General features: G+C 40.6%; 1 protein-coding gene across 9 annotated transcripts in view; it reads right to left on the bottom strand.

The window, feature by feature from the left end:
• Positions 1 to 27,840, bottom strand: part of plch2a (phospholipase C, eta 2a) — a 192,532-nt gene that overhangs the window by 26,124 nt on the left and 138,568 nt on the right. For all 9 annotated transcript variants that reach the window (XM_051426364.1, XM_051426365.1, XM_051426369.1 and 6 more), the window contains 7 exons: positions 27,395 to 27,541; positions 22,222 to 22,465; positions 21,817 to 21,946; positions 11,920 to 12,090; positions 7,326 to 7,419; positions 6,210 to 6,413; positions 2,252 to 2,372 (listed from right to left, as the gene is read on the bottom strand). In XM_051426364.1, the coding sequence (XP_051282324.1) occupies positions 2,252 to 2,372; positions 6,210 to 6,413; positions 7,326 to 7,419; positions 11,920 to 12,090; positions 21,817 to 21,946; positions 22,222 to 22,465; positions 27,395 to 27,541 (1,111 nt within the window). The remainder of the gene's footprint in view (positions 1 to 2,251; positions 2,373 to 6,209; positions 6,414 to 7,325; positions 7,420 to 11,919; positions 12,091 to 21,816; positions 21,947 to 22,221; positions 22,466 to 27,394; positions 27,542 to 27,840) is intronic.

Raw genomic sequence — 27,840 nt, 5'->3', positions numbered from 1 at the left:
CGAGGGGGAATATGCACACAGAGCACGTGTTTCTCCTTCATTTTACTTGAAGAGACAGGATCTAAAAATAGATTCTCTCTGCTTCCTCCAGACTGTGTGCATGTCGATGGGATTATCACCTTCTGATGCAGATTCTGTGAGGAGGAGGGTGTCTGTGTGTATGCTCTCATTTCTGTGTGTGTCTGTGTGTTCTCTCTCTGTATCTGAGCAGGTGTGAGTAAGATTTGAGGTTTTATGTTGGTCTGTAGGGATATTATCCGTGTATGGTATGTAAATACAGATGATTACAAATTTAAGGAAAAACATAAATAAATGAGTCAAGAAACATAAATGCAGCTTTCATACAGGACGCGAGGGCTCACTGAGTGGTTTGATGAGGATGTACCGCCTTTACCAGATCTACAATGATTTTGGAGCAGTGTGTTATGGGCCGTGGTAGACTACTATTCATCACCTCCACCAAGGAGGTGTTTTTGGTGCCATGTTTGTCACGATGATGGAAAAACTACTGGCCCTGATTTTCATTCAACTTGGTGGAAGGGTGTACTATAGGTTTAGAAATAGCCCATTAAATTGTGGAGCACATACACAAATTATTTTAAAATTTGTGTTAACATTGGGTCAATTTTAATACAGACTTGACTATTGGTCTGCAACTAGAGTGCCCTTCTAGTTTGCAATGGGAGCTGGTGTTGCAGCCGCTCACCGTCAGACACTTAAAAGGAGCCCAGTAGCGCTACAGGCGGAAACTTTATATAAAAATGCAAATCACAGCCAGGTGAGTGCATATTGTAAGTCTGCAGCCTGTAACCTTGAAAGGCAGACGGACACACAAGGTCACGAAATCAGGTTATGCTATGCACTTGTGTCCAACCACAGAGTACCGTACCTGACCAATCAGCGTCCTTTGAGGAGCCACTGGCAGCTACAGCCTGAGCTACGGCCATGGTTTAATGCTATGTGTTTGTAAGAAGTGACTGCTCGAAAACAACATTAATAGTGGCTGCTAAAGAGGTTAGTGTAGATGCTGCTAGCATCAGAACCAGAGAGTATTTCTTCAGTGAAAGAATGGCAAGGAACAGCACTGAAGGAGGTTACCCTACAAGAGGAGTGGGGATCTCCTATATCTCTGTATCAGATATAAGACCAAAATGGCGGTCTGTCTCACCAGTTGGTCGTGATTGTTGTATCACAAGTTTCACTGTGGAACAGGAATTTAACTACTTTAAACAACAAAAGACACACCTCCTGCCAAAATAGTTCTAACTATTCTCTTCTATTCTAACTAGTAACTGTGAAGTGCAGTTTTATATGATGGGTGGGGTCAGTTGGTCACACTAAATCACACTTCATTGGATACATTTATGCAACTGCTTCTGAGTTCAAGATAAGGGCAAAGCATGTGACAGGAGATAAATGAACAGTTAACACAATTAGATTATTTGTTAAATGTATTTTCTATTTCACGGTGCCTTTAAGACTCCATATATTATCATATGACCTCTCTGCTTTTCTTCTCCATATCTCTGCTGTCTCTTAAAATAAGGGCAAAAGTGTAAAACTATTAATTAAAAAAGGAAAGCGTGAAGCCCAAATATAAAAGACTAACTGCACACTAATGAGACAGGAAATCTCGCTGTGTAACAGTAACACTTAAACCTGTGAAATGTCAGTCCTTAGAAATGCACGCTGCCCCTAAATATACCATAACATCAGCCCCGTCTCTGGTTATGTGCATTTATTCTATGATAAATATTATTTTCATCATCATCATCATCACCTCACATGCCATTACCTGAACATCAACATATATCAACATATTAAGGAAAAGCCTTAGTGCATCGTGACATGCAGTGGAGGAGCTTTCCAACGTATTAAACCCATCCAACCCTGCAATTGTATTCCAAGCCTCATTTCCCCCATTTTTCTCAATGGTCTTACAACCCAGCAGCCTGTGTATTTCAACACTAACGTGGAACAACAGCATACACGTCCATGTACTGCTGAGGCTTTTTTCCACATGCTTATTAAAGCTGTACACACATATGCTTTATGGTATGTTAGCTGCCTTCAGTAGAAAGATGACGAAGCATTAAAGTGGTCTGTTGGAGCATTCTGACTGACTGAATGTGTGAGCCAGTGGATAAAATAAATAGTGAGAAAATAACAGTGACAATGTGTGTGTGTGTGTGTGTGTGTGTGTGTGTGTGTGTGTGGGGGGGGGTGTGGTGTGTGGGGGGGGTGAACTTACTCATTCTTGGCGAAGGCGTACTTGTTAATGGTCTCGATGACGTCTTTGAAGAGGATCTTGGAGGTGAGCGTGTAGCCGTGATGAACAATGGGCTCGCCGTCCTGACCGTCCCAACAGTCCACTGTGGACCGTAGAGAAAAACAAGAGACAGTGTGAGCAGGCCAGTCAGTCAGTGTATCAAAGCCTGATAATAGACTGATCAGTCATAACATTGTGACCACCTGGTCACCCCACAAGAGCTGCAGGTTTGGAGATGCTCTGACCCAGTCGTCTAGCCATCACAATGTGGCCCTTGTCAAAGTGGCTCAGATCCTCACGCTGCCCATTTTTCCTGCTTGTAACACATCAACTTTGAGGACAAAATGTTTACTTGCTGCCCGATATATCCCACTCACTGAGAGGAGCCATGGTAACCAGATAATCAGTGTTATTCACTTCACCTGTCAGTGCTCACAATCTTATGGCTGATGAGTGTATCTTCTTCTTTGCCATAGAGCTCCATTTTCTTCCAACAACACATCCACGAGCCACACTGTTGCTCTGGCTTACATGCTACTTCATCACCATGAATGCACACACTGTAGTTTATTTTGACTCAATCCCACACACACCGTCCTGCTGATTCAAATACTCACTAGAGCGCCAAATGTGGATTAATCCGCCAGTATTGCACTGTGAGTAAATGTTTCTGTGTTACATCTTTAAAAGGGAGGAGGTATATGATGGAGACAATGTTAGAACTAGTAAATTAAAGAAAACATTTAGGTTAGCCAAGTTAAACTTTATTTATATAGTCCCAAATCATACATTTATGGTCCCAAGATGTAAAACAAAGCGGCATGAAAATAAGCTTTGTTCCAGCAGCAATCATTCAGATCAACAAGTAACATGGCACAGAGTTTTTCTTGTTCTTACCTGCATTTTTACCTTATTTATTCTAGTGTTTTTTTATTGATTCTGATTTTTAAAGTCTGGAACACTTTTATCTTTAACCTTTAGCATGTTTGCATCATGTTTATCTATAGTTGCTTGTTGTTTTTATATTTTTGTAAAGAGGAATGCCTTGTCTTTTACTCACTCACAGATTATTAAATTGCTTTTCTTGGCTTAAGAAAAATTTTACGAATATAACACTTCCATGGATCAAAAAGTAGGATGGATCCTGTTTTTTTGCAGGTTTTGCAGCCACTCCTATACGCTTGGAGGGCTGCAGCTTCACCGCTAGATGCCACTTAATCCTACACACTGGTCCTTCAAACCTCTGTAAGGTTGTAATGTCTGAGCCATGCCCCCGTCAACTGCTCAGAAAACATAACATCAGCCATCATAAAAGAGGCACATTATTAATGAGACAAAATGCAACATAAAAACACCCTATTCTTACTAGAGTTCCAGAGAGAAGCAAGAGAGAGAAAATGACTATATTGAGATGGTTTTTAGCACTTAAAAACCCAAATATAACTTCTTATGGCTATCAAAACAAAACTTCAAATAAAACATAAAATATGGGACCTTTAATGAGTATTTTCTAATACATATATTAAGCAGAACATTTCCTTATAGTTTCTCAGCATAGTAAAACTGACAACAAAATACAACATACTACATACTGTTGTAAAAAATATTTTATGTTCTAAAACATTATTCAGCTGGTTGAGTTAAACTTTTACTTCACAATGGATGCACAATCACATCCAAGCACGCAGCATGATCCTTCATTCGGTGCAGTTGACCTTCATCAGGGCATGCATGTCTGTTTACAAGACACTTGCATGGACCTCAGTCCACTTTGATTTCCGCTGGCCCCCTCAGGCAGAGGCAGCAGTGGAGTGGGTGGTGACATTTGTGTGTGGTGTAGCAGAGAGAGGCAGGCTGAAACAATTACCTCTGATGTGTACTGGACATGGGTTATTGTGTCTGGTGCGTGTGTGTGTGTGTGTGTGTGTGTGTGTGTGTGTGTGTGTGTGTGTGTGTGTGTGTGTGTGTGTGGCACGTGGCAGCTTTGTTCCGACAGCTCTACTGTCTTCACATTGAAGTCTGATATAAATGCTACACTTGCACAAATGAAGAAACACATTTTAAAAAACTAGTTTTTCCCCCTGAAACGTACTTTTAAATGAATATTATTGTGATTTGCTTCTGGGGCTGATGGATAGTTGCTATAGAATACTGTAAGAATTTACAGCATAGCAACTACTCAGAAAAATACACAGATGAGAATAAACCTGATGCAGTATAGCTACAGGTTATCCTTCTGTCTCCTAAGTCTACAGAGCGCAGGTGTCATGGAGAAACAAATGCCACACACTATGAACTTTGACTTGTGATTGGTTGGCAGGGCTTCATTATTTTGTTTGCTGTTCTAAATCAATGTGCCATTATTGTGCCAGTATTAAGCTACACTGTAGGTGACAATAGCAACAATGAGACAGTCCGCAGCTTAACGGAAGAGTCTTGTACTTGTTTTTTTTTTTATGAAACAGTCGAATTTAGAACCACACAAATGTAATTTATAAATGTTTTGATATTTGCGAGAATTTGGCTGAAGAGAGGACAAAGCAGAGGATTTTTCAAATGGGTAGAGTGAAGGTGCTGTGGAAAAACTAAATGTACTACTACAACAACAAGGCACAATAGGACAAAATTATATTGTAAGTAAAGGAAAAAATATTTATTATTTTGTTGGCACGTGACGTACTTATAAGCGGAATCATACCCTCGAGTGGAAATGTTCTATGATTTCATGCACATATGCAGTAGGGATGGGTTCTGATAGCTGAATAAGAGTGGATACCCTTCTCCAAAGTTGACCAAACAAATGCCAAATGCAATATTTGCACAAAGGTACTTACAACAAAGGGAGGAGTGACAAGTCCCTGCTTACATATCTACCTACCGTCCACCATGTTGAAGTAAGAACTTGTGTTTTTAAAAGCCTTATAGGCTACCGTCAGTGTGACACTGTATTCTGTGACAGTGACAGCCAGAGCCTATGGACACAAACTATTAAACCCGCGAGGTAAAAGATCATTGTGCATGCAGAACAATCTGTGATTTATTTAGTTCAGTGATAGGGAACCCAATTAGGGGTCGCCAAAACTGCACAAGGCATCAGTGGGCTTTCTTGATTTCAAGGGGTGTAAGACAATGTAAACAAAATATACACAGCCCGGTCTATATCTCAGCATTTTGTTCAAGTAAACTAAATTAAGTCTATTAAGTGTGTATAATTGTTAAAAAGACATTTTCAGGAAAACTCATCTCTGATTAATATTTACAGGGAATAATCTGCACAGAATTCATCCAAATCTCTCATTTTACACAACCTTCCTGCAGTTACTGTGTTCACTGTTTGTGTTCATTGTACAATTTATCAGTTGTCCTGTATTGTTATTGTAATTGTTATGTATTGAATATAATATGACATATTTATAAAATATATCACTCAGTGAGGGGTCGCCACTTTACTAAATGAGGTTGGGAGCCACTGATTTCGTTGATGTTTTGCTGAATAATAACCTCTTTCCACTGTGTTGTTTTTACTTCAGCTGCTGCTGTTCATGCAGCTGTATCGCAGCCGTCCGTGTTTTCTGTCCTTCCTTCAGCCCAGTAGAATATTCATTGTTCAGGTACAGTAATACTAAGTGAAGTAAGTTTTAAGTAAGACTTTCATTCCCCACCAAACAAACCACCTAAAAATGTTCAATAAGGCACTCCGAACTGAATTCAGATTCATTCAAATGCTGCAGGACCCCATCCCTAACGTAGTTAAAGCTGATTATTTGTCTTATCTGGTAGAATTCCTCACTTCCCTTTTGCACATCGGGTTATGCATATGAATGAAAACAGCACTGCTTCCAAACAACGATATTATTTTTTAGCCGTGTGTTAACTGTGCCTATATAAGTATGTATGTGTACATGTCTACATGGTGTATGTTCCACATGTCCATACTGACCTTCTACACAGCGACAGCCGGCCTGCAGCACCCAGGCGTACATGTCCACCCTGGACTGTGACATCAGCTGGTCACCCATCAGGTAGGTGTTGTGCGAGGAGGCGATGAAGTAGTTGCACAGCGGTTGGTTCATGTCCTGGATTATGTTGTAGTGTTCTGGGTTGAAAATGTCCCCTGCTGGGCTGCGCATATAATTTGTAAAACCTGGAGGAAAGTAAAACAGGTTAAATAAACAATACGGTTTGTCAACCTTCTTAAAATGTTATTATTAAAACCATTCTGAAGTGTTGCTTGACAAGTTGTCCACTGAGGATCAGAGTGGATGTGTTTGATGAATTCATACTGCACAGTGTTTCTATAAATTAGCCATTCTTCAGAGAGACTCAGGTTTCACCAAGAATTCTTGATTCTTGTTCTCTATAAACAGAGATCTGCATATGAATGCAGAATCTTCATATGCAGATATATGTTTGTATAGAAATACATACATAGATATATGCCCCAAAACATTGGCCGTTGTCCCCAGAGGATAACTCATGGTCAGACAATAGCTGATGGGTTCTGAGATTATTGAGATGTAAACTGTTTGGGTAATTACATTTATTATGTTAACAAATCTCACAATAAGGTACTAGTTCATAATATAGTTCGAGCCAAAACATTAGCTGCAAATGAGTGTGGTGTAATTATTTATTATTTTTACATACTATGAGAGTAGTGCTGTACCGTATCTTTTCTTTTCCTGCTTCAGCCTGATGTAGCTCATTAGCTGAGTTCAGCTGATATCATAAATGTACAATTGATTTTTCCATTACAGAAAAGTTACAAAACTGTTTGCTGACAATTATCGGCCAAAATCGGTATTGGCAGACTTAAAACAGAAAATTAAAAAAACAAAACACTTTGCACTCGCATTACAACACTGAACACACTCATATTGTGAGTCTCTTTGGACAAAAGCATCAGCCAAATGAATGAAATGTAATGAAATATTCAGAGAATGACTTTTAAAAAATCTGATTCTTCAAAGCAGAATTATCAGCCCAGTTAAAGCCAACTGACACCTTGGAAGAGAGAGAGATTGATGGAAAATAACTGAATTTAAAGAGGACTTACCATCAATTCCCAAAACTCCTTGCTTCTGGTTTTCAGAGCATGGCTCAAATTTGTTGATAATCTCCAGGCAATGGTCCTTGGTCACCTTGGTCATCTATAAATGACAGAAATGCATGTCAACAACAATAGTGTGTATGTGCTAAAGACAGAATACATGCATTCCTCAAAGGAAATCCTCCTGAAAAAAGGGGGGAGGATAAGTAGAGGATAATCCAGTTAAGAGAGCTCCCTACATGTCATTTTTCTGTCCATCCTGGCTGCAGAATCCAGCGGTTTGTCATTTGCCAACTGCTCTTTAAAGCCCCCCTATTGGTCAATCACATCCCATCTCTGTAAATCATTTAAAGGGGGTGGGGTGGCACCAGGTCTCTCCCCTCAGTTGGGACAGTCTCATACTGTGTGTGTGTGTGTGTGTGTGTGTGTGTGTGTGTGTGTGTGTGTGTGTGTGTGTGTGTGTGTGTGTGTGTGTGTGTGTGTGTGTGTGTGTGTGTGTGTGTGACAGTGTAAACCATGTGAGAGAACGAGACTTTAGCCTGGTAACCTGGTTTCCACAGGGTTATTTCCATTTTGGAAAATGGGTTTCATCCGTTTCTAAAGTACTAAGCAGAGTGAGTGCCTAAAATTGTGTTAAATGGGGTACACTTGCTATACACTTGCTACCCATCTCATCATAATCCAGATGAGAGAATGCTGTGTGGAGAGCTGACACACTCAGCAGAGGTTAGCCCATATCCAGTCTTACTGAGGGCTGGCACCAAAAAGCCTCCTGAGCAGCAGTTCAGAGGCTGCTGCCAGCTCTCTCACACAGGCACACTCACACTGCGCTCTAAAAGCTGCTCTGAATTTGAACAAATATGAGAGAGGAATATGTTACTACATTTTTTTACATTGCAAAGTTGTGATAACTCATATCTGTTCAGAGTTCAAAACAAACTTTCACTTTAGTGCATTTTTTTGTTGCAGATGAGATTGTAGAACTCAAACAGGGGTCTCAAACCCGCGACATGATGTCTAGTAGTTTTATATCAATTTAAACTACCCCTTCATATAGAATTAAAATGTGATAAGAGAGCAGGTGTCAGGGCTACAACGATGATATGAAATGAAGATCCTGTTTGCATGTATGATAAGTAAGTATGATATTAGTGACGGAAACACTAAAATATTGCACTTTCTTGTAGTACTTGAATGTTCAAGTGGCCCTCTGATGGGGCTGATCCTACAGAGACACACTGCTAGAAAAGCCTTGCCTGCAAAACCATCGTCTCCCTGCCTGGTGTGCGTTCGTCTCTTGTGCTGCAGGTCGCAGTTTGAGATGTGCAGAAGTTCAAATATTTTCAGCTTTTCAGTTCAAGGCAGAGTCTCACCACTCGACAATGTCAAATTGGCCCAGACAGCCAAACAAAGCAAGTAAGAGGCGGGCTTTACTACTTTAGTGCCACTTTCTTCCTGTTTTGATGCCGTTTACTATGCTGGTAAAAAAGTCTGCTTGAATCTGTTTTTTTTGCTGGGATAATATGTGATTGCCTGGTTGCGGATGCAGCTCTGCTCCACAGGTGCAGCAGTTGCGAAGCTATTTGCCAAGGTGTTTTTGAAGCGGCTGCGCCCATAGCGGTGCCTCTGTGTGATCAGTCCCTATGACATAGCAGTGGCCCCAAGCCAGTTTGAGTTTGAGACTCCTGCGCTAAAATTAATCGAAGCAGTGACAGACATTGCTGTTGGCATCAAACTTGTATTTTGGTGAGTGAAGTTGAAAAAACAATATTTCTGTAATTAGCTTTAAATTACGGAGAGAACCAAGTCTTTATCGCAGTTTTTTACTTATTTTCTCTGTTCCTTATGTTTCTCTAAACGTGTGTTACAAGAATGTAAATTAATGAACTTGGTCCAACTAACTTTATTGTATTCTCTTGACTTCTGAAACCAAACCTTCAGCCTTGGGAACATCATTTATATGGACTGCGTGGGCACAGATACTGGCTATGCGTCAGTTCCATAGAAATTCAGTAGGACACACAGTTAGCAGAAACACTCAAATAGACACTTGAATACACAAAGTGGAGGGTCTCACATCCTCTTCTTATTTGATGTACAAAGAAACAGATACCAACAAAGTTTGTAGGTAATGATACCAGCAGAGACAACTGTGCCGCATCTTGTCATCATTTCAAACAAATCACTTCATAAAACTGCTTCCGCCGCTCTCCAATAACAGGAGAAGGAAAGCCATCTTATTCACAGCTACAGAACCAAACGCTGAGTATAATTGGAGAAAATACAGTCTGCCTGAGCAGAGCTGACGTGTAGCTATCCAAACAGAGCCTTCTGCTTTAAAAATGACTGTTTCAACACATTAAAATAGCCTGCCAGAACAGGCAAATTAGCTGAAGGAGCACACACTGGGTGCTCAAAGGAAAATGAGCTGTTACGCTCATTTGCTAATTTTTCTTTTTCAGGTGATGACATCATTAGCAAGGAGATGTACTTCATCCAAAAAGCCCAACTCAAGTGCTGTGATGTACTAATGCTAATATCCCTGTAAGGCCCTCACTGTCCACATCTCCCTACATTAAGCATCACTTCAATGGCTACTCTGTTAAGCTTTTGACCTCGCAGAAGCTGAAATCAAGGAGCCTTATGCGTATTTAATCAACAAAACTATGAGAAAGAGCGAGAGAAGTTTCTGTAGCAGCCCATGAGGATCCTAGAAGGGGGAGGAGTGGAACAGGGAAGCTATGAAGGATCTTTGTGCGTGCTTGGACTGTACTGACTGAGATGTCATGCGAACTCAGAGGCCCCTTCCCCCCCCCACCACAGTGACAACTCCTTCCATCCTGCAGACAGACGTTAACGGGCTGTTCAAAAGAAAGAAGCCCTGCAAAACAGCCAGGCCATGAGTGTCAATGCTTCCACCCTGAAGTACTGTGCTGACCAGCTGTCTCCAGTGTTCACTGACATCTTTCATACCTCACTGAAGACATGCCATATGCCAGCCTGCTTTAGAACTTTACTACTATTATTATTATTATTATTATTATTATTATTATTATTATTATTAGTATTGATTTGTTTTTTTTTTTTGTATTGTTTAGTATTATTAGTAGTAGTAGTAGTAGTAGTAGTAGTAGTAGTAGTAGTAGTAGTAGTAGTAGTAGTAGTATCATCATTATCCTGTGCCCAAAAAAAACAAGAACCACCGGACTTAATGATTACTTTCAGCCCTGTCCTGAGGTAATGAAGTAATTTGGGCACCTTGTGCTGTCCCAGGTCAAAGCAATGGTGGAGCTTGTGATTACCATCCTAAAGTGGGTAAATAACCTGCTGCTCACCATTCGACTGACTGAGCCAGAGCAATATACCATTGCTGACTGTTTTGGAACAGCCCTAGGTCAGAAACTATTGATGTTTAGTAGCCCACTATGTTACTGATCTAAGTAAACTATTTATTGTTTATAAATGGGGCAGAAATGTATTACTGCAGGAAAGGAAATCTGTTTTTGCCCTAGTTCTGTCTTTACAATGCAGCAGATAATGTAGGTTCAGAATCAGAATTATCAGCTTTTTGATGATTGCGTCATGTTGGATGCCCACTTAAGATCCTGGGAGATTGGGCTCCTGGTTGGCTCTGTGGGTGGGGCTGGCAGCCCAAGTGCCGGGGCTGGGTCCTTGCTGCAGCGGCCCGGGGTTCGAGTCCGACCTGCGGCCCTTTGCTGCATGTCATCCCCTCTCTCTCTGCCCCCCTTTCCTGTCTGTCTTCAGCTGTCACTATAATTAAGGCAATAAAAGAAAGAAAAAAAAAGATCCTGGGAGATTGTGGATATCAGAAACCTGAAGGACTCGAATCCATGGCCACTGCAGCAAGGACATAGCCTGGGAAGAGGGGGCGCCAGCTCTAGCAGGTGAGCTTAGGGGGCCCCAGACCCACAGTTTTGAGAGTGCTGTTCAACCTCCCGTCTGTATGCAGACTCATCACCATCCCAGCAGATGTGGTGTACTATCCGGGATGAGCTCACCAAGCCAGGTTTTGGTGAAGCACAGGGCAGCAGATCTGGAAAAGTCAGTGCTTGCCCTGTTGGTGGTAGAAACCACAGGAATGGCTGCCTACATGGGTCTCATGTTTCAGCCTATGATTTTCTTCGTCATCTGTGATGTGAAAACATCAGATTTCCACACTATCAGAGAAAAGAACAGTGTTTGTCCTGCTAATAGCTCAATTAGAATATCCCAGCACCAATCACAGTGGACAACAGAAGAGGAGGTTGTACCACCATCTTGTTCAAAAGTGGTTAGGCCAACTTCACTGACACTTCACTGGTTTGAAAAGTTTACAGCCTTACCAGACCTCTATAGCCCGTTGCTCATCACTGCTGCAGCTCCAGGCTACATTACTAGTATAATACACGCAAATCTCCCATTGAACTGTCAGAGGTCAAGTTGCGCTGCCTGTAATGTAGGCACCAGGTTTTGACAAAGAAGAAGAACTTGTTAAACAAAATAATTTTGACCCTTTGTTTAAAACTGTCCATCGTGAGTCTGACAGTAGTGTAGGAGTGCAGTGCTACATCACTGAGTACCTTTTCAACTGAGTGCATACCTTTTGCTCAGTCTCCAGGAAGCGGGCCAGGTCATCTGTGTCGAGGTGGTCTTTGTGGTTGCTGTAGGTGAGCATGAGGAGGTACAGATCCCTGCGGGTCGACATCATCTTGTAGAAGGAGCAGAACTCCTCAAAGCCCAACGTCCCCTGGTTGTCATCTGTGTCTGCCTCCTGCACATTGGGTACAAGGAGCAGTTTTAGTTTGGGTTATTTTTTCCCCCAACGTAGCCTCAAGTTAACATTCCCACAGTTTTTGACATATTTTCAACTACTCCGACCTAAAAACATGCAATTTAGTCTTTCAAGGTGGACAGTCTGGCTAGGAACAGTTTTCTTAGCTGACTGGCAAAAGCTGGTCATTACATTATTATTTGGGTCTAAAACTCTTTCCGGTTCCCTCTTTTTCTTCTTTCTGTTCATCATTCATCACGATTCATGTGCCTGCCCTGGCATAGCAAGGAAATTCACTCCAACATAACAGCACTTAGCACTTGAATTTTGGGGGGGGGGTTTTTCAAGTCGCCGCATTGTCAGTGTTAAATGTATAGTCAAATGTCTCCATGTTTAAAGATGTTTCATGTTGGTTTTGTGATTTTATGTGAAGCAACAGATTGTAGCACTGTGTCAAAGGCAAATTTTACTAAAGCAACAATAACTAAATGTTTCATTAAAGGGTGAAAATTTCTGTTAAAAAATAAGTAATGGATTAACATGACTGGGAAGAAAAGTATTTAGTTTTGTATTTGTTGACAAAAATATATTTTCATAAAGTCTGTTTGTGTCATTAACATCTCATCCTATTAATACAAAAAGTTACTCATATTTTATTTTCATTAACCAACACTAGTTTGGAGTATGATTTAAGTCATTATCATCATGTACATACTCACCTAAGTGTTGTCATCGTCATTGTATTACTTAAGCCTTGGTGAGCTGGGAAGATACTGAGTCAGCCTATAAAAGGCTCCGGTTATATTTGTGTACTAGAATGAGGTTTACGAGAGCACTGCAGAGGGTCACATCATGACCAGTGTAATCCCTTCCTCAGTTTACTGAGACAGTCTGTGACTGGCTCCGTATGCCAAGCAGCCCTGGAGGCAGCCACTCACTGTAGGGCGATGACGTCTTTGCTGGTTGGAGCTTGGCCTGGGCAGCTAGCTCCGTATACCACACACACTGGGCAGCAGTGTCTTAGAGAGTGATACATAGATCTAAAATGAGACTCTCTCCTTCCACAGCAAGTAAATATGACTCTGCAGGCTTCATTATTTGACTGTATAACATGTCTAACTGTACAAAAAGATGTGTGCTTTGGGAATACTTTAATAAAGAAATTCATATAATTGGATTGACTGGACTGGATTGCAATTTAATTTTGTTACACTATGCTCTTGGGAGGATCCCAGAGTTTGGTCTCAAATGAAGTGTTGCAATGGGTCCCCTGCTTGAAGAGCTGCCCACCTTGCAGCTAAAGTATGGCATTATTATGGGTTTACATTGAGAGATTGAGATGTAAATGCTAAATCCCAGAGGTTACCAAACTGGGTAAAGAATAAAATGTATACATCAGGGACTCAATTCAATTCAAGTTGAGTTGGTGGCCTGCCATTACTGAAGTAATGTAAATGAAAGTGGAATTTCATAAAGACATGGATAAATAAACCATACTGAATGTGGATTGTTCACACAGCTCGATACCTGATACACTAAATGAAGTGAGTATTGATGGGTACTAATCCAGCGGACTGGATCAGCACATCTCTAAAAAGGGACTCCACAGGTTTTTTACGTTTTTACAACGGTCTTTTAAAAAGATCCAGTGTGTAACATTTAGGAGATTCTTTTGGCAGGATTGGTAAAAACGTGTTAAACTATTGTGATGTGACCCATTGGTTAGTGTAGCCTCAAAATCAATAGTATTAGTATTCAGTATCAGTAGTCTTTTTGCAACCAATGGAGCTGACCCTTGCTGGTCATTGCATGGAATGCACGTTTAAGACAGTTCCGCGTTGGCTTAATTTTACAAACCTGTCCATTATAAACTGTCGATGGCATATGACCATTACAATAAGAATAGTTATCTTTTTGTTACCTTAATTTGAGACATTTTTATCTACAAGGGAGTGGGTCCTCTTGTACGGAGTCCGCCATGTTGAACCGCCATGTTTCTACAGTAGCCCAGACTGGACAAACCAAACACTGGCTCTAGATAGGGCCTTTTGCATTTCATAGACATAGCAGTTTCTTTTTCCCACTTGGTTGACGAGTCAAGGGGTTTCCATCAGTTTCAGTCTACAACTTTACCACTAGATGCCACTCAATCCTACACACTGGTCCTTTAAGGGGCTTTCCGGGCTGCTTGCTGTAGATTTTTCCACAGTGCACACTTCAGTATCAGTAAGGATCCTGTTCTCAATAGTTGCAGCAGAAACGAAGGTGTGCAGTCCGCACACAGACCACACTGAAGCCGTTAGTTCTCTCCACTAATTGTGCCAAAGTATTGGTGTCAGTCTTCTGAACCCTAACTGAAAACTTGCTACACCAACGCAGTTAGCCTCCCAACTGTCCCCACTGTGTTCTCTGCCGGATACACAGGAAGCCAAATGACTCGGGCACAAGGCAAACACTTCATATCAGCAGATTGGTTTTGCATACATGTCACTTAGCTGTCACTTAGTTGTGACGGGGTGACACACAAGTGACAGGCACAGATGCATACAGACAGTATTACTCATATGGCAAGAGTTATTAGACAAAGAACTCTGCTCTGAGCAGACAGCTCTGTGTTGGAGAGAGGTTGTAGTGATGCAGAATCATTTTGCTGGTATTGCTTATATCTATGAGAATCAGTGGTGACCAACAATGATAAGGTAAAACATATTAAAACACATTCACAGCTAAAAACCTGCATCATGATTCATTCTCTTAGGTGAAAGAATTCTTTTCAGATGCAATTTTCTAATTCAGGACACATCTTAGCCCCAGGAGAATAACATCGTAGCAGAAGCACAGCTGGAGTCTTTTTGCTGGACAGAAAACATCTATCTAGTCTTATTCATTCACATTCATTATACATGAACCCATGCACTTACGTTGTTAGCAGGCTTGTGCTCAGGGTTTTTACTCGACAGCTAATATGGACTAATTCATCAGTTGGAATTGCAGCTTCCTCTTCCCACCAAGCTTTCCTTCCACATGTACATCTGCAAATTTCCACTGTGATAAATCATCAAGCAAAGCATCTGCTAGAGAAGCCTGCTTCTTTTCTCTCGTTCACTACTCCAGCTATCACATCCAACTGGTTTCCTGTGACTCATGGCCACTAACAACACAGCATGCCTCTGCGCTGTCAACACAAAACTGGGGAAAGGTCTTTAGGCCACATCACAGCGTTAATACACAACTCCAAGCATGATTTACTTTCTGATTAGGGTGGAATATCAGGGTGACGTTCAGGGATTCTGATGGTTGAATCTTGTAATTTGCAATGAGCGATACTTCAGATTCCAAGGAACAAGACTGAGCACATAACTTCAGGAGAGAACTCAACCACTAGACAGTATTGTAAGAAATATCTAATCACCAAGCCTAAAGTGCTGAGCCACAAAAGACATGGCAATTTGTATTCTCATAGGTTTGTCCATCACTTCCAACAGTGATGATATTGTTGTACTCATCAACCAAGTAACTGCGGGAATCTTGGAACACAGCAACATCACTAAAAAAGTCTGATGTGGCAAGAAACAGGAGAGGTCAGACAAAACACCATTAGTCAAACTTATTTCGAGGGGAAGACGAAGGGAAACTAAAATTATCACCCACACTGTCTGTTAATAACATCCAACACAGTTTACAGACCTACTTCCTACTTCAACTTTGATCTAAGAAACCTCCATAGCCAAACATTTTGAATTTATAATGGATCCTGAAAAGTTCAGTGACTTCAAACGTAGCACTGTCATAGGATACCGTACTAGATCTGCCCTGGTCAACTGTAAGTACTATCATTGTGAAGTGGAAGCACCTAGGAGCCACAACCACACACACTAACAGAGTGGGGCCGACAAGTGCTGAAGTGCTTAAAAATCTCTCATCTGTGGCATCACTCAGTAGGTTACAGAGTTCCAAACTGCCTCTAGTAGCAACATCAGCACAACAACATCAACACCTGCACCGAGCCCTGGAGTTTCAGATGACACCAGGCTAATTGTTTTGGCACGTCTGGCTCAGTGGCACTATCCAGGGAACTTCATTCTGGAATGTTATATTAGCACTTAAAAGGTCCAGTGTGTGGGATTTAGTAGATTGCAACTTGTTGAACATCGCTTGCATCTGTATTTGACACCCCTTTTTTCTTTTAAGGATGTTTAACATGGTTCAACCCCGTTCCCTCTGTAGATAAAAACATCTCATTCTAAAAAGCTAATGAATATATTGTATGTCTGACCTTTAACCTTTTGTTCTGTTGTGTATGATCACATCCTCTATATGTCAGCATGAGGAAAGTACATGGGGCAATATTGCGCTACTTGATGAAACATTTTTAAACACAACTACAATTTAAGTTTAACTCTTTTATTAAGGTTCATAATTATTCTAAAAATCTTACTTTAACAGCTGCAAGAAATAGCCTAACAGGCATCACAGTCTACATTAGTGATGCAAACCTCATGTACACATAAATCATCCATCCACCACCCACTCCAACAAATTTTCTCTGACCCGCACTGTCAGTTATTTTAAATGTTTCCATCGGTGCAGTAAAGTCACTGCAGCAAAAATATTGTTAATATTTAAACAGCAAAAGTAAAATCTGCAGCCAAGCTATAAGCCTACTTGACAGAGGAATCTCTGATGGAGCTCAGGATTCAGCAGGAGAACTGTTTCACTCCAAAGTATTTCTCGGTATGAACATGACTGTGTGTGTGACCTTCTTGGATATTTAGAAAAACACAGAACTATTTTTAATTAATCAAAATTAGATCCTCACCGATCCTGTCGGCGTGTTGGGAGATTTAAAGATTTTAAATAATCAATGTAGACCCTGATGTGCCTCATGCATATATGCACACAGATTCTCTTAATGGTAAGAACCATCTGCGACCCATAATAAGCAAAAAAGTATTGTTTTAATTCTGATTAAAACTTGGACAATTGGGACTGGGACAACTGGGAGTGAATGTTTTTTTAAATTTATTTTTACAACTATTTCTCGGGACTCTGGGACACCCAGCTTAAAAAACAGGGACAATTCTGGACAAACCGCAATGGGTCACTGTACATTAAAAGCATGTTAGCATGCCGATGCTAGTATTGTGTGCTGTATTCAGTGATTTAAGTAAATAAATGCCTATGGCTAAAATTAGAAGTTTTACGCCACCTACCTACTAACTGAATGATGTTTATCAGAGGGAATCTAGAAGTAGGGAAACCCAGAACTGAAAATAAGAGGGTAAACTCCATATACCTGCATGTTCCTTGCACTACGCCACTCAAGGCCTTTTCCACCAACAGGGAACCGGCTCTGTTTTGGTTCACGCACCTAGTTTTTCAACCAAAATTTATTTGGGTTCAGAACCTGTTGTAACAAACAAAAAGCAGGTTTTCCTTGGGAACAAAAGTGGCTGTGTCATATTCTATATCCAATTACTATGGTTTCAGTTAAAACTGGTGGAAACGCAGGCTGGTTCACTAGAGAGCACCAAGGTTCCAGGAAGGGTAGATAGATACCACTAGAGTTTCTGTTTTTAGCAATTTACACCTACTTACTTTTTCTCTATACTCCACCCACTCTGCTTCTCTTCTGAACACAGTTCTAAATCAACAAAAACGCAGTCTTGCTCTCTGGCTTCCCCCGCAGTAAATCACATCAGATGGGCGTGTACAGGCTAATATGTGTGTCTCCCTGGCTTTCCGTCAAAAGGAAAACGCCTGGAGGAGTGGCTCTCTGACTCCCCAGACACGCAGTGAATATCTGATGAAATTAAGCACTAAATGAGCCTGTATTCATGCAGAAAATGAAGAGACACATTTTAGGTTTATGTAGGTGGAAGAGCAAAGTATTTTAGGTGTAATTAATTACTACATGATTCATAGAACACACTGGACATTTCCAAATGAAGTCATGTTCTATTTATATTGTTCATTTTAAATGACTTAGTGTCCGGAAACAGTTTTTTAAAATGCAGAGAGGTTAAAAGTTAGGTTCAGTTTTTCCACTCTGCTTCTGTTTCTAGGTTCCCCTGTGTTATTGTGAGTCAGTGTCTTAATTGAACATCTGAGAGATATAAAGCCTCCTGGTACACATATGGGAAAATCATACATGACACACTTTGGATAATTTGGACTAAACAATAACACTGCTAAAAAGCGCTCAACTTTACTTTTTTTTATACTTGCACAATTAGCTGGACAAAGATTTTTTTATGCTTAATTATGGAAATGTATTTTTAAATTGTATCAAATTGGGTGTCATGAGGTTAGCTGCCACAAAAACTGCATTTAGAGTGAGTGCAGCTTCATCTTTGAGCAGAGCCGATAGTGAGGGTACAGACTGAAGGCCATCTACAAACTGTATATTTAATGTACAGTGTTCTACCGTATAGCTTCTGGATGGATGTAATAAGTCTAAGCTGGTTGTTCCCTCAGGTTGCTTATTTCTCCCAGCAGGTTTAACTGGGATCATCCTTCAGTGAGTATTCCACTGACTGACTAATGTCTGATGCTTTTATTTGCTTTTTGGGAGAACTGGACTGATGTTTGAGTTGACACTACTAGGAACTATCATGCATGGTAAACGTTTCCATTTACATTGTATGCATGTCTACATATTAGACCATATTGGAGTTGAACGGTCCTATTTTAATTTCTGTTCTGTTAGCCGTTTGTGTATTTTATATTACTTACTTGCGATCTACTTTCTTTCCTCCTGCCTCATTTGTTTTTGTGATTTATGTCTTTCTATATATATATATATATATATATATATATATATATATATATATATATATATATATATATATATATATATATATATATATATATATATATTTTATCTTTTGCTAAGATGCTCCTCTTTTTTTGCTCATTATTTTTCTCATCTTATACAGGAAACCTTCACCGAAATCCTGCTGCAGCATTTGTGAGTGTGGCTAGTTACTAATAAGCTTATTTAACTATTATTTATTTATTTCATTTCTACAGTTGTTGAGTGACTTCCTGTTCATGAACTTCATGTATAAAAGATCGTTTTTTCAATAGATAAATACGTTTTGTCACTGTAAACAAAGGAAGGCTTAATATAAAAAGTACAGTTTCTACACAGTAGTCAAACTCATTTTGAGCACCTTTCTAAATGTTCAAATTTACAGTATATATAATGGACAGAGCTTCCGGGTCTGTGAAGTGAAGCAAATGCCTAAGTGACTTAAACATGCATTCTATGTAAAGGCCAGCAGGGGGCAGTTCCATTGGTGGCAACAAAAACCAATAAGTCTTATAAACTTCTTTCTTGATTTATGAGCTCAGTAAACAGTTTCCTGAAGAGTTTATGATCTCAACCTCTAGTTTCAGTCTTCTTCCATACAGCCTGATGTTCATTTAGTAAATGATGGTTCCATTTAGAGTAAAACAGACAATAAAGTACAGTATGCTTTAGGGTGTGGCTACCTTGTGATTGACAGGTCATTCTCAATGAGTTCATCCAGCTCAGGGCACTGAACTCAGATCAAACTGTCAAACTAGGCAGTGCTGATCAGATATGGATCAACATTCTGTCACTGCGTTGACTATTTCTCTACTAAAATTGTTTCAGAAACATATTTTAGTGTATGGTCAAATTGTTTCCTGCTACGGATAAGGCGAAACTGTGCAGCCAATGAGAGCAGGTCAACTCACAGTACATCACCTCCACTAGCGCCGACAAAGTGTCATGGCAACGACCAGAACGGCAAACTCGAGGCTTCAAACCGGTACTCAGATTATTTAAGCTACTGGTACAGACTCAACAGTTAACCGAGAAAGAGGTCAAGTCCACAGGTTTTCCCACTCCACTGTAAGTAGGTTAAGCCAAGACACTAGCTGAGAGAACACACACACACACACACACACACACACACACACACACACACACACACACACACACACACACACACACACACACACACACACACACACACACACACACACACACACACACACACACACACACACACACACACACACACACACACACACACACACACACACACACACACACACACACACACACACACACACACACACAGAGAGATCAGTCCCTGGTGTGTTTACACCGGAGGCCATCTGTGTCCCAGCAGCACCATATGGGTGCTGCTGGACATGCTGATAGCGAGCTGGCTATAGCTGCTCTGTAGGAGGAAGGCTAAAACAACGCGCTTAATGTGACAGAATGCTAATCCTCTGCTAGTGGCTGAGCCGTGTGTTAGCCAACATCTGTAGTGGTAGAAATCAAAGTGTCTTCACTGCTCATTCACAGTCTGCCAGGAAGTCAGTACATGCTGCAGTCTCAAGTGACCTGATAAGCCCAATTATCGTCTTAATAAGCTAGACTGCACTGTGTACTGGTCGTTAGCTGTATGCTGTTATGGCATTTTAGATGCATGTATCATTTCTTATTAATGTCAGAAGTTGTACTTTTAAGACAGGCTTCATGCCTGTGAAGTAAATGCATGCTTAGTGAGTTTTTTTATATTTTGTTGGACTTTTATTGCCTTTAATAAATGACAGGTCAAGAGTGACAGGAAGGGGGGCAGAGAGAGGGGGGATGACGCGCAGCAAAGGGCCACAGGTTGGAGTTGAACCCATGGCCGCTGTAGCAAGGACTCAGTCTTGGTACATGGGGTACCAGCTCTACCAGGTGCGCAACCAGGTCGTCCCAATTTTCTCCCCCTAAAACTGAGCTTTTCCAAATTAGCCTCCACAGTGTTGGAGTTTCATTGTATGGGGAAAACTAGAATTTTAACCTAAGCTGCCCAGTAAGGGTCTGGGACTGTGTGGCAGTTAAGAAGACAACCTTTAGTCACCCCAGACTTTCTCTGTGATCGTTTGACTGTAAAATTATCATTTTACCTTGGCTGCACAGCAGCTTGGGAATGACTTTTATACCCTGGCCTGTCAAATATCTGCCAACATCCACATGCTCACACAGCTACAGCCTAATGTATGTATGGGTGGAAGGTATGTGGTTGGCTGATACAAGCCTATCATATTGTCTGGAGTTCTAAACTTTTTCAAATTTGAAAATATTGGATAATACTACTAATAATGACAAATTGTATGTATTATATTACAAAATATAAATTACTATCAGGCAGGAACTGGAGGGGAAGGGAAGGGACATAAATGTCCGCCCATAGCGCCAGGTCTGCCTTTGTAACAGGGTTTGCAATTGCAACTATCTCAGAGTTGCATTGATTTTCAGGAAGAATTAAAATGATTTTGTCAAGTGTATATAGACAATATACCTGACAGTGTGCTTCAGCAAACAGGACAAAATTAACTTTTTATTTCCATGGGGCGACGGTATACAGACAAATAATGAGAAAACGCTACAGTGCATAAAATCACTATTTGGCATTAAAAAAAACACTGTGCAGAACGCTATGGTAGTTGAACGCTTACTTCACATGCAGAAGAACTAATACGTTGCCGGTTTGATTCTAGTTAGTGAACTCGTTGCATGTCATGACCCCTTCTCTCTGCCTCTTCACTCTAGATATCCAATGAAGCTGCAAAATGTCAAAAAGCACTGCGTGTGATAACAGGTGGGATCTTTATATGCTGCTTTCCAACCACTGACTGCCCACTGAAAGTCCCGTTTGCTCACGTATCTAGGCTCTGCCCTTGTTACTTTTGTACCTTGAACATCTGTTTGACCTTCTGCCTGGGCAGGTTGACGTTGAGTTTGTGCAGGAGCTGAAGGACCTCGCTGATGCTCAAGCTGCCATCGCCGTTCTTATCAGCTTCAGTGAAGGTCTGCTTCAACCACGTGATGACACAGTGGGTTAAAGAAAGTCAGCATGAAGATTCGGGACAGTAATTCATTAGTATTGTTGGTGAAGAGTTCATATCCACAGCAAACAAGTGTAATAGAAACACTCAGCCTGTCATGCTTTAAAATGAAACTTAAACTCTCCATAGCATTCAGCCCAGTATATATGTTGATCATGAAACTCTAGAAGACATTCTGATTGCTGTTATTAGTCCTTATATCACCAGCCCAATTATGAAACAAGGCCCCACTACTATAGAACTGAAGGATATTGGTCTCGGGTGCGCTGCCTCTTGGCCAGGCTGTCCTCATCACTGATGCCAGCCATCAGATATTTGAGGCCTGTGATCCAGGTTCGCGCCTCCTCTCCAGTGCCGGACACCAGGTCCAGGGACTCCATGTGCTCTCCGTAGTACAGACTGAAGCAGCAGTTGGGGTCAAAGCTGCCCTCTGCGTAGCGCTGGAAGATCTCAGACTGCTTACCCTCACACACCTCCCGGATGGAGTCGATGGAGACTGTGAAATTTGATCAGGTTTTAAAATATTATGCATTGTTATAGTACAGTAAAATGCTGCTTACACAGTAATGCTTCATATGATATAACAAATCTCTGACAATGCCCTTCTGCCACCTAACAGTTAGTCGTCAACTATTTAATTAATCGGCAACTATTTTGAGAACAGATTCATAATTTTGAGTCATTTTTTGAGAAAAAAAAAATCAAAATTTTCTGATTTCAGCTTCTTGGATATGAATATTGTCACATCAAACTGAATGTCTTTGGGTTGTGGACAAAACAAGACATTTGAGAATGTCCCCTTGGGCTTTGGAAAACAGTGATCAACATTTTCTGACATTCTATGGACCAAACAACTAATCCATAATGACAATTATTGTTAGCCCTAAATGAGTACTATTGTACTGACTAAATGTTGAATGCAGGACTTTTGGTTGTAATACTTGCTATTTTACTAAAGTATAATTACTCAATACTCCTTCCACCAGTGCAGTAAGTAGATCCCCAGGATCCAGGTCTTGTTCAGAGTCAAAAGCTGACAATAGAGGAAAACTCAGTTTATTAAACCTAACCCATCCTTTTGCAGTCGTCTTCTGCTGGTTTTGACAATTTCCACCTCTGGCAAAATAGGGAATTAATTGTTGTAGGCATAGGAATATTTTAATGGCAAAATTCTTAGGTCTGATTTCAGGCTTCATGATACGGCAGATTAAAATACTCAATGAGCAGCACCCAGAGAGCTCTGTTTATTACGATGCAACATTCATGAGATGGTAATGACATCTTACCGGAAGACACTGCCTAGAGTCATTCATTAGCTTTCCCCATGACAGAGAGCACATGAAGTACTTCTGTTTCTTGTTTAGAACCAGGTTCATTCCCCCAAAAACATCCATACCTAGAGGACATAACCAGTCTCTCTCTGTCTTTCAGTCATACAATATATTACATGGATGAAACACACTCATTCATAATGCAGGGATATCACTCACGGTCACACGCACACGCGCACCCCCCCCCCCTCCGGTATAGAACCTGCGGTTTTGTCGCGGTTGTATATACTGGATGTCAAAGATGCCATCAACATGACATTCGACATGCTGCTGCTGTGCTGTGTGTGCTGTGTGTGCTCCCATGTGGCTGTCACTGTTCTCCACAAACTGCCGCTGGAGATGCTGTATGGGTACATGTTTCCGGACTGCAGGAGCACTTTAATAAATTATGTAGAAGTATACAGCAGGTACCTGGTAGATAAGAATAACCACTGCTACTACTGTCTGGAATATTTGATGGCCTGATAACAGCGCTTGAGGAGGAGGATGATGATGATGATGATCAATCATCAGGGAATGATTCCTGTTGGTGGTTTTGTTGACTGTCTAACTTTTGCCGTTTCCCCCTGTACACTAGAAATATTCAAATCTAATAAGCAGACTGCCAGAACATGGACTCAATACATCCATGCTGCTTTCAGGACAATCAAGTAATCAATCTGTTAGCCAACTTTGTACACAAGATGGTGAAAACTGGTGGCCAGATCTGCATTTGCTTTGCACTTCTTGGCTTTAAATGGTGGAATGTAACTAAGTACATTTACACTAATACAACTGAAGTAATGATTTGAGGTAGTACTACTGTACTTTTTAATTCACAACATTTATTTGAGTTAAAGTCGCTTTACCTTGACCAACAGTAAATACTGCTTAAGTATTAATGCATCAGTAATAATAGTCCAATATATTCACGTGTAATATTCAGGGCCATAGCAGGGATCTAAGGTTCTCAAATTTAGATTTTCTTTGCGTTTATTATTTTGTGTAGTTAGGCTTTGTGTATTTAAGCTTAACATTTTTCTAATGAATTGGTCTTAAACTAGTCAAATTTAAATGCAAACCACTACATGTATATTACTCCATGCTGATTTATTTAATCTCTTTATTGACAGCTGCAGTCTCTGTTGCATAATCTCTCCAGTGTGTCTACTGTTCTTTTTTATCTTCTTTGAGTCATTGTTGTACTGCTATTTTTGAGGTAGTAGGTGTTGGTAAGCTTTATGAACCTGATCATGACGGACCATAGCAGTATATTCTCGAGTACATCCCTGGAATGTCTGATGATGCATTTTGTTTCTTGTAAACTGTCTTAATCGTTCGCTGCAAATGTGCCACTGGTGTTATTAGTCATGAATGCTAGCAGCAGAGGTGTAATATGTGACTAATGTCACACATTAATGCAACTAGAGGCAAGGTGATTGAGGGTGATTCAGTGAGTGTGTATCCACAAACTGTACAGGCACTAGTCAACAGTATGAGCTATAAAAATGTACAAACTGCTGAGTCTTTACATGAATTCACTGAGACACACGGCTTCTTTCTGAGTATCCTGTCATGCTAAATGTTTGGCAAGCACGTATTTATCATAACTCATCCTGACCAACCCATTCTGACTGACTGCTTAGACGATATTGGCTGGTTTTGCTGGCCAGGTTGTATTTCTAAATTGGGTTGTCATTTCATTAATTTAATTGAGTTTATAATACAAAACATGTACATCAACACATACAACTTATATAGATATATATTACTTTTTTATTTAATTTGTTTATTATTTAATTGTTGTCTTTACGAGTAGCATACATTTATCTACAAACTGATTTTCTATATACAAACCTGTGTTGTATCCTTGTGATATATAAATTCTAACACCAGACACACACTCATATTTTCAGGTCAATATAGTTTAGTATTTTCAGATTAAAATCATTTTAGTCTACACCTAAAAATAGTTCAATTTTCATCTACCAAAAATTGACTAAAACAGGAAGGATGAAGTTGACTAAATATTTTAGAAGTAAGAGAAAATGTAACAATATCTGACTAAATTAATTAACTATTTTTATGTTGTGGTTGTTGTTGGTGGTTTATTGGTCAAAATGTACATTTCTGTTTGGGTCTGCTGCCAAAAACACAGTGCATCATGGTCAGTGTGCGAAGCCTGCAGTGTTTCCTGTCTACCAGTCTGTCCCAGTGACTGCTCTGCGATAGAACAGCACACAGAGTGCCAGGGAATACACTGCCAGAAAAGGCTAAAGCAGACCTTTGTATGCCTCTCCAGTGACTGAGACCTGTCATGATATCAAATGAGGGTTGCAGGGACACACACAAGGTGAGGCTGTGTCAGCTGGGGTGTGACTAAAAGATGGGCACACGCATGCGTCTGGTGAAGAGAAAGCACGACTCGAGATGTAGAGCTAAGAGAAGACAGCGTGTCATTCCTGCTTGAGTTTCTAGAAGTGTGTGTGGAGGGTGGATTAAGAGAAATGAAGCCATGCTCTGTGCGCACTTCCCCCACTCTGGTATGTGAAAGTAGCTTATAGTACCTGGTTTTACTCATCCAACCGTAAAAGCTTCACGATTTAGGATAAATTGTGTCATTTAGTTTTCAATGCCTTTAAAAGAAAGCACCCCCACTGCGCAGGAGAACCACAAAGCTCCAACTGTTCTGATCTGCCAGTGAAGTGTGTGTGTGTCATTTTCATTTAGTGGCACGTGTGTGTAAGACACTGTTTGGCCAGATTAAAGCTGATGAATAATTAAGTCGACTTAAGGAGCTTATTAAATCCAGGGCTACAGAGGAGGGAGAGCAACAGGAAACTGAGCCCCTAAGCCCCCATGAGACGCCCAGCTGTACTGGGAGCTGCTGCTAACAAGTCCCTTAGCCTTCTTTTATTCTAAAACACTGCAGGAAATGGTTTTGCTTGCTTGTTGCAGATACTGTGTCGGGAAAACAAATGAATGTCCAGTTCTAAATAACAACAACACTTCCAACCCTGGGGAAACGTAAAGGAGGAATTAAATCTAGCAGAACTAAAAGCCTGTCAAACATACACAGATAAACAGGCAAGCTGAGAGATAGGCACTGGCACAACATGGTGGCAAAAATCCAAAAATACGGTGGCCCTGAGAGCTCTCTGAGAACTCTTTGTCAGGGACAAACACTCACTGCCTGTTGACAAGCATTCTGGTCCAACACAGTTTTAAACAGTGGCTCCCCTCATTATTAGGGCTGTGTATTGAGCAGAATCTGGCCCTTGGACATGTATCACGATACACAGTTCAATATGTAAGGGATAATGCCTGACGAGGTGTCCATTGTCTGGAAGTAATGGACAACATTGTACAGTAATTCCTGATAATGGACACCAACAAGGGCATTATCCCGTCTATACTGGTCATTTTCCAAAGAAAACAAAATAAGATAATTTTATATTTTCAGGCATTTTTTCAATCAAAAAAGGTTTTCTACAAACCATAACACTGTTTCTCTGAGGTCCTACCTAATACCTAGAAGAATCATTACCATCCCATAATGTTCTAATGCAAAGGAACGTTGTTCGCCATCAGAATAGTGGGATCGGCATTTGTATTTATCTAAAAACACAGATTTAAACACAAAAATTGGCGATGTTTTTGACAATCAATGCAACAGCACAAAACAAAGCATTACAATACCCTCAATATTTTCTCTCAGCCCTACTCATTATGTCCCAACTTAACCAAGTCATGTGACATGTTTAATCAATACCAGTTGGCTAAGGTCATTAAAGTGAAATGCACTAGTCTGGTTAACAGCAGCTGGTGTACTCACAGTTTCTGTTTACAAAAGAAGCTGTGACCATCTTTCTTACAAATTGAATTGTCAAAGGCCCACTAGGCTGAAACTCTTGGAAGGATGACATATGGAGATTCAGAGTAAAAATATGCTTATGGGATGCCTGGTAACATTCAACGAGCCCTTGTCTGTCTCATGAAATATAGCCCAAATGGCTTCCCATACATTTGAAACTATGAATACATTGAACTACATGAGTATTTGATTTGAAATACTGTTCCCTTGTGACTGTAAGAAGGAAGAAGAAGACACTCACTCTTGGCCTTTTCATTCTTGCGGGAAGGCCTCCAGCGGATGCAGGACTTGTGTTCGTCCAGAAAGAAGAACCGCACCAGTCCCTTGGAGCCGCCGCGGAGCTTCACCATCTGGGTCCCCATCTGCATGGAGCTCATACATTTCTCCACTGGAGGCAAGAAAACAAGACAGACAGAAGAAAAGAAAAAGATTGGAAAGATGTCAAAAGGGAAACTGCTGGAGTGTGCAGTGCAACTGGAAAAAAAAGTGTGACAGACTAAAATGTGCACAGCAACATAATTTAATTCAGGAGATTGGACGTATGTGTGTGTGTGTGTGTGTGTGCGCGCGTATGCACTTCCACAAAAATCCATCTGGGCTTTCATGCAAAACAGTTATTTACTTATACACTCACATGAATACACAGCAATGCAAAGCAAACGCATTGGATATGCCTGTCACTGCCGA

The sequence above is a fragment of the Dicentrarchus labrax genome, unplaced genomic scaffold, assembly GCF_905237075.1.
Source record: "Dicentrarchus labrax unplaced genomic scaffold, dlabrax2021, whole genome shotgun sequence".
NCBI lineage: Eukaryota > Metazoa > Chordata > Actinopteri > Moronidae > Dicentrarchus > Dicentrarchus labrax.
The sequence above is the reverse complement of the archived record's forward strand: the minus strand, read 5'-3'. Positions and strand labels throughout refer to the sequence as shown.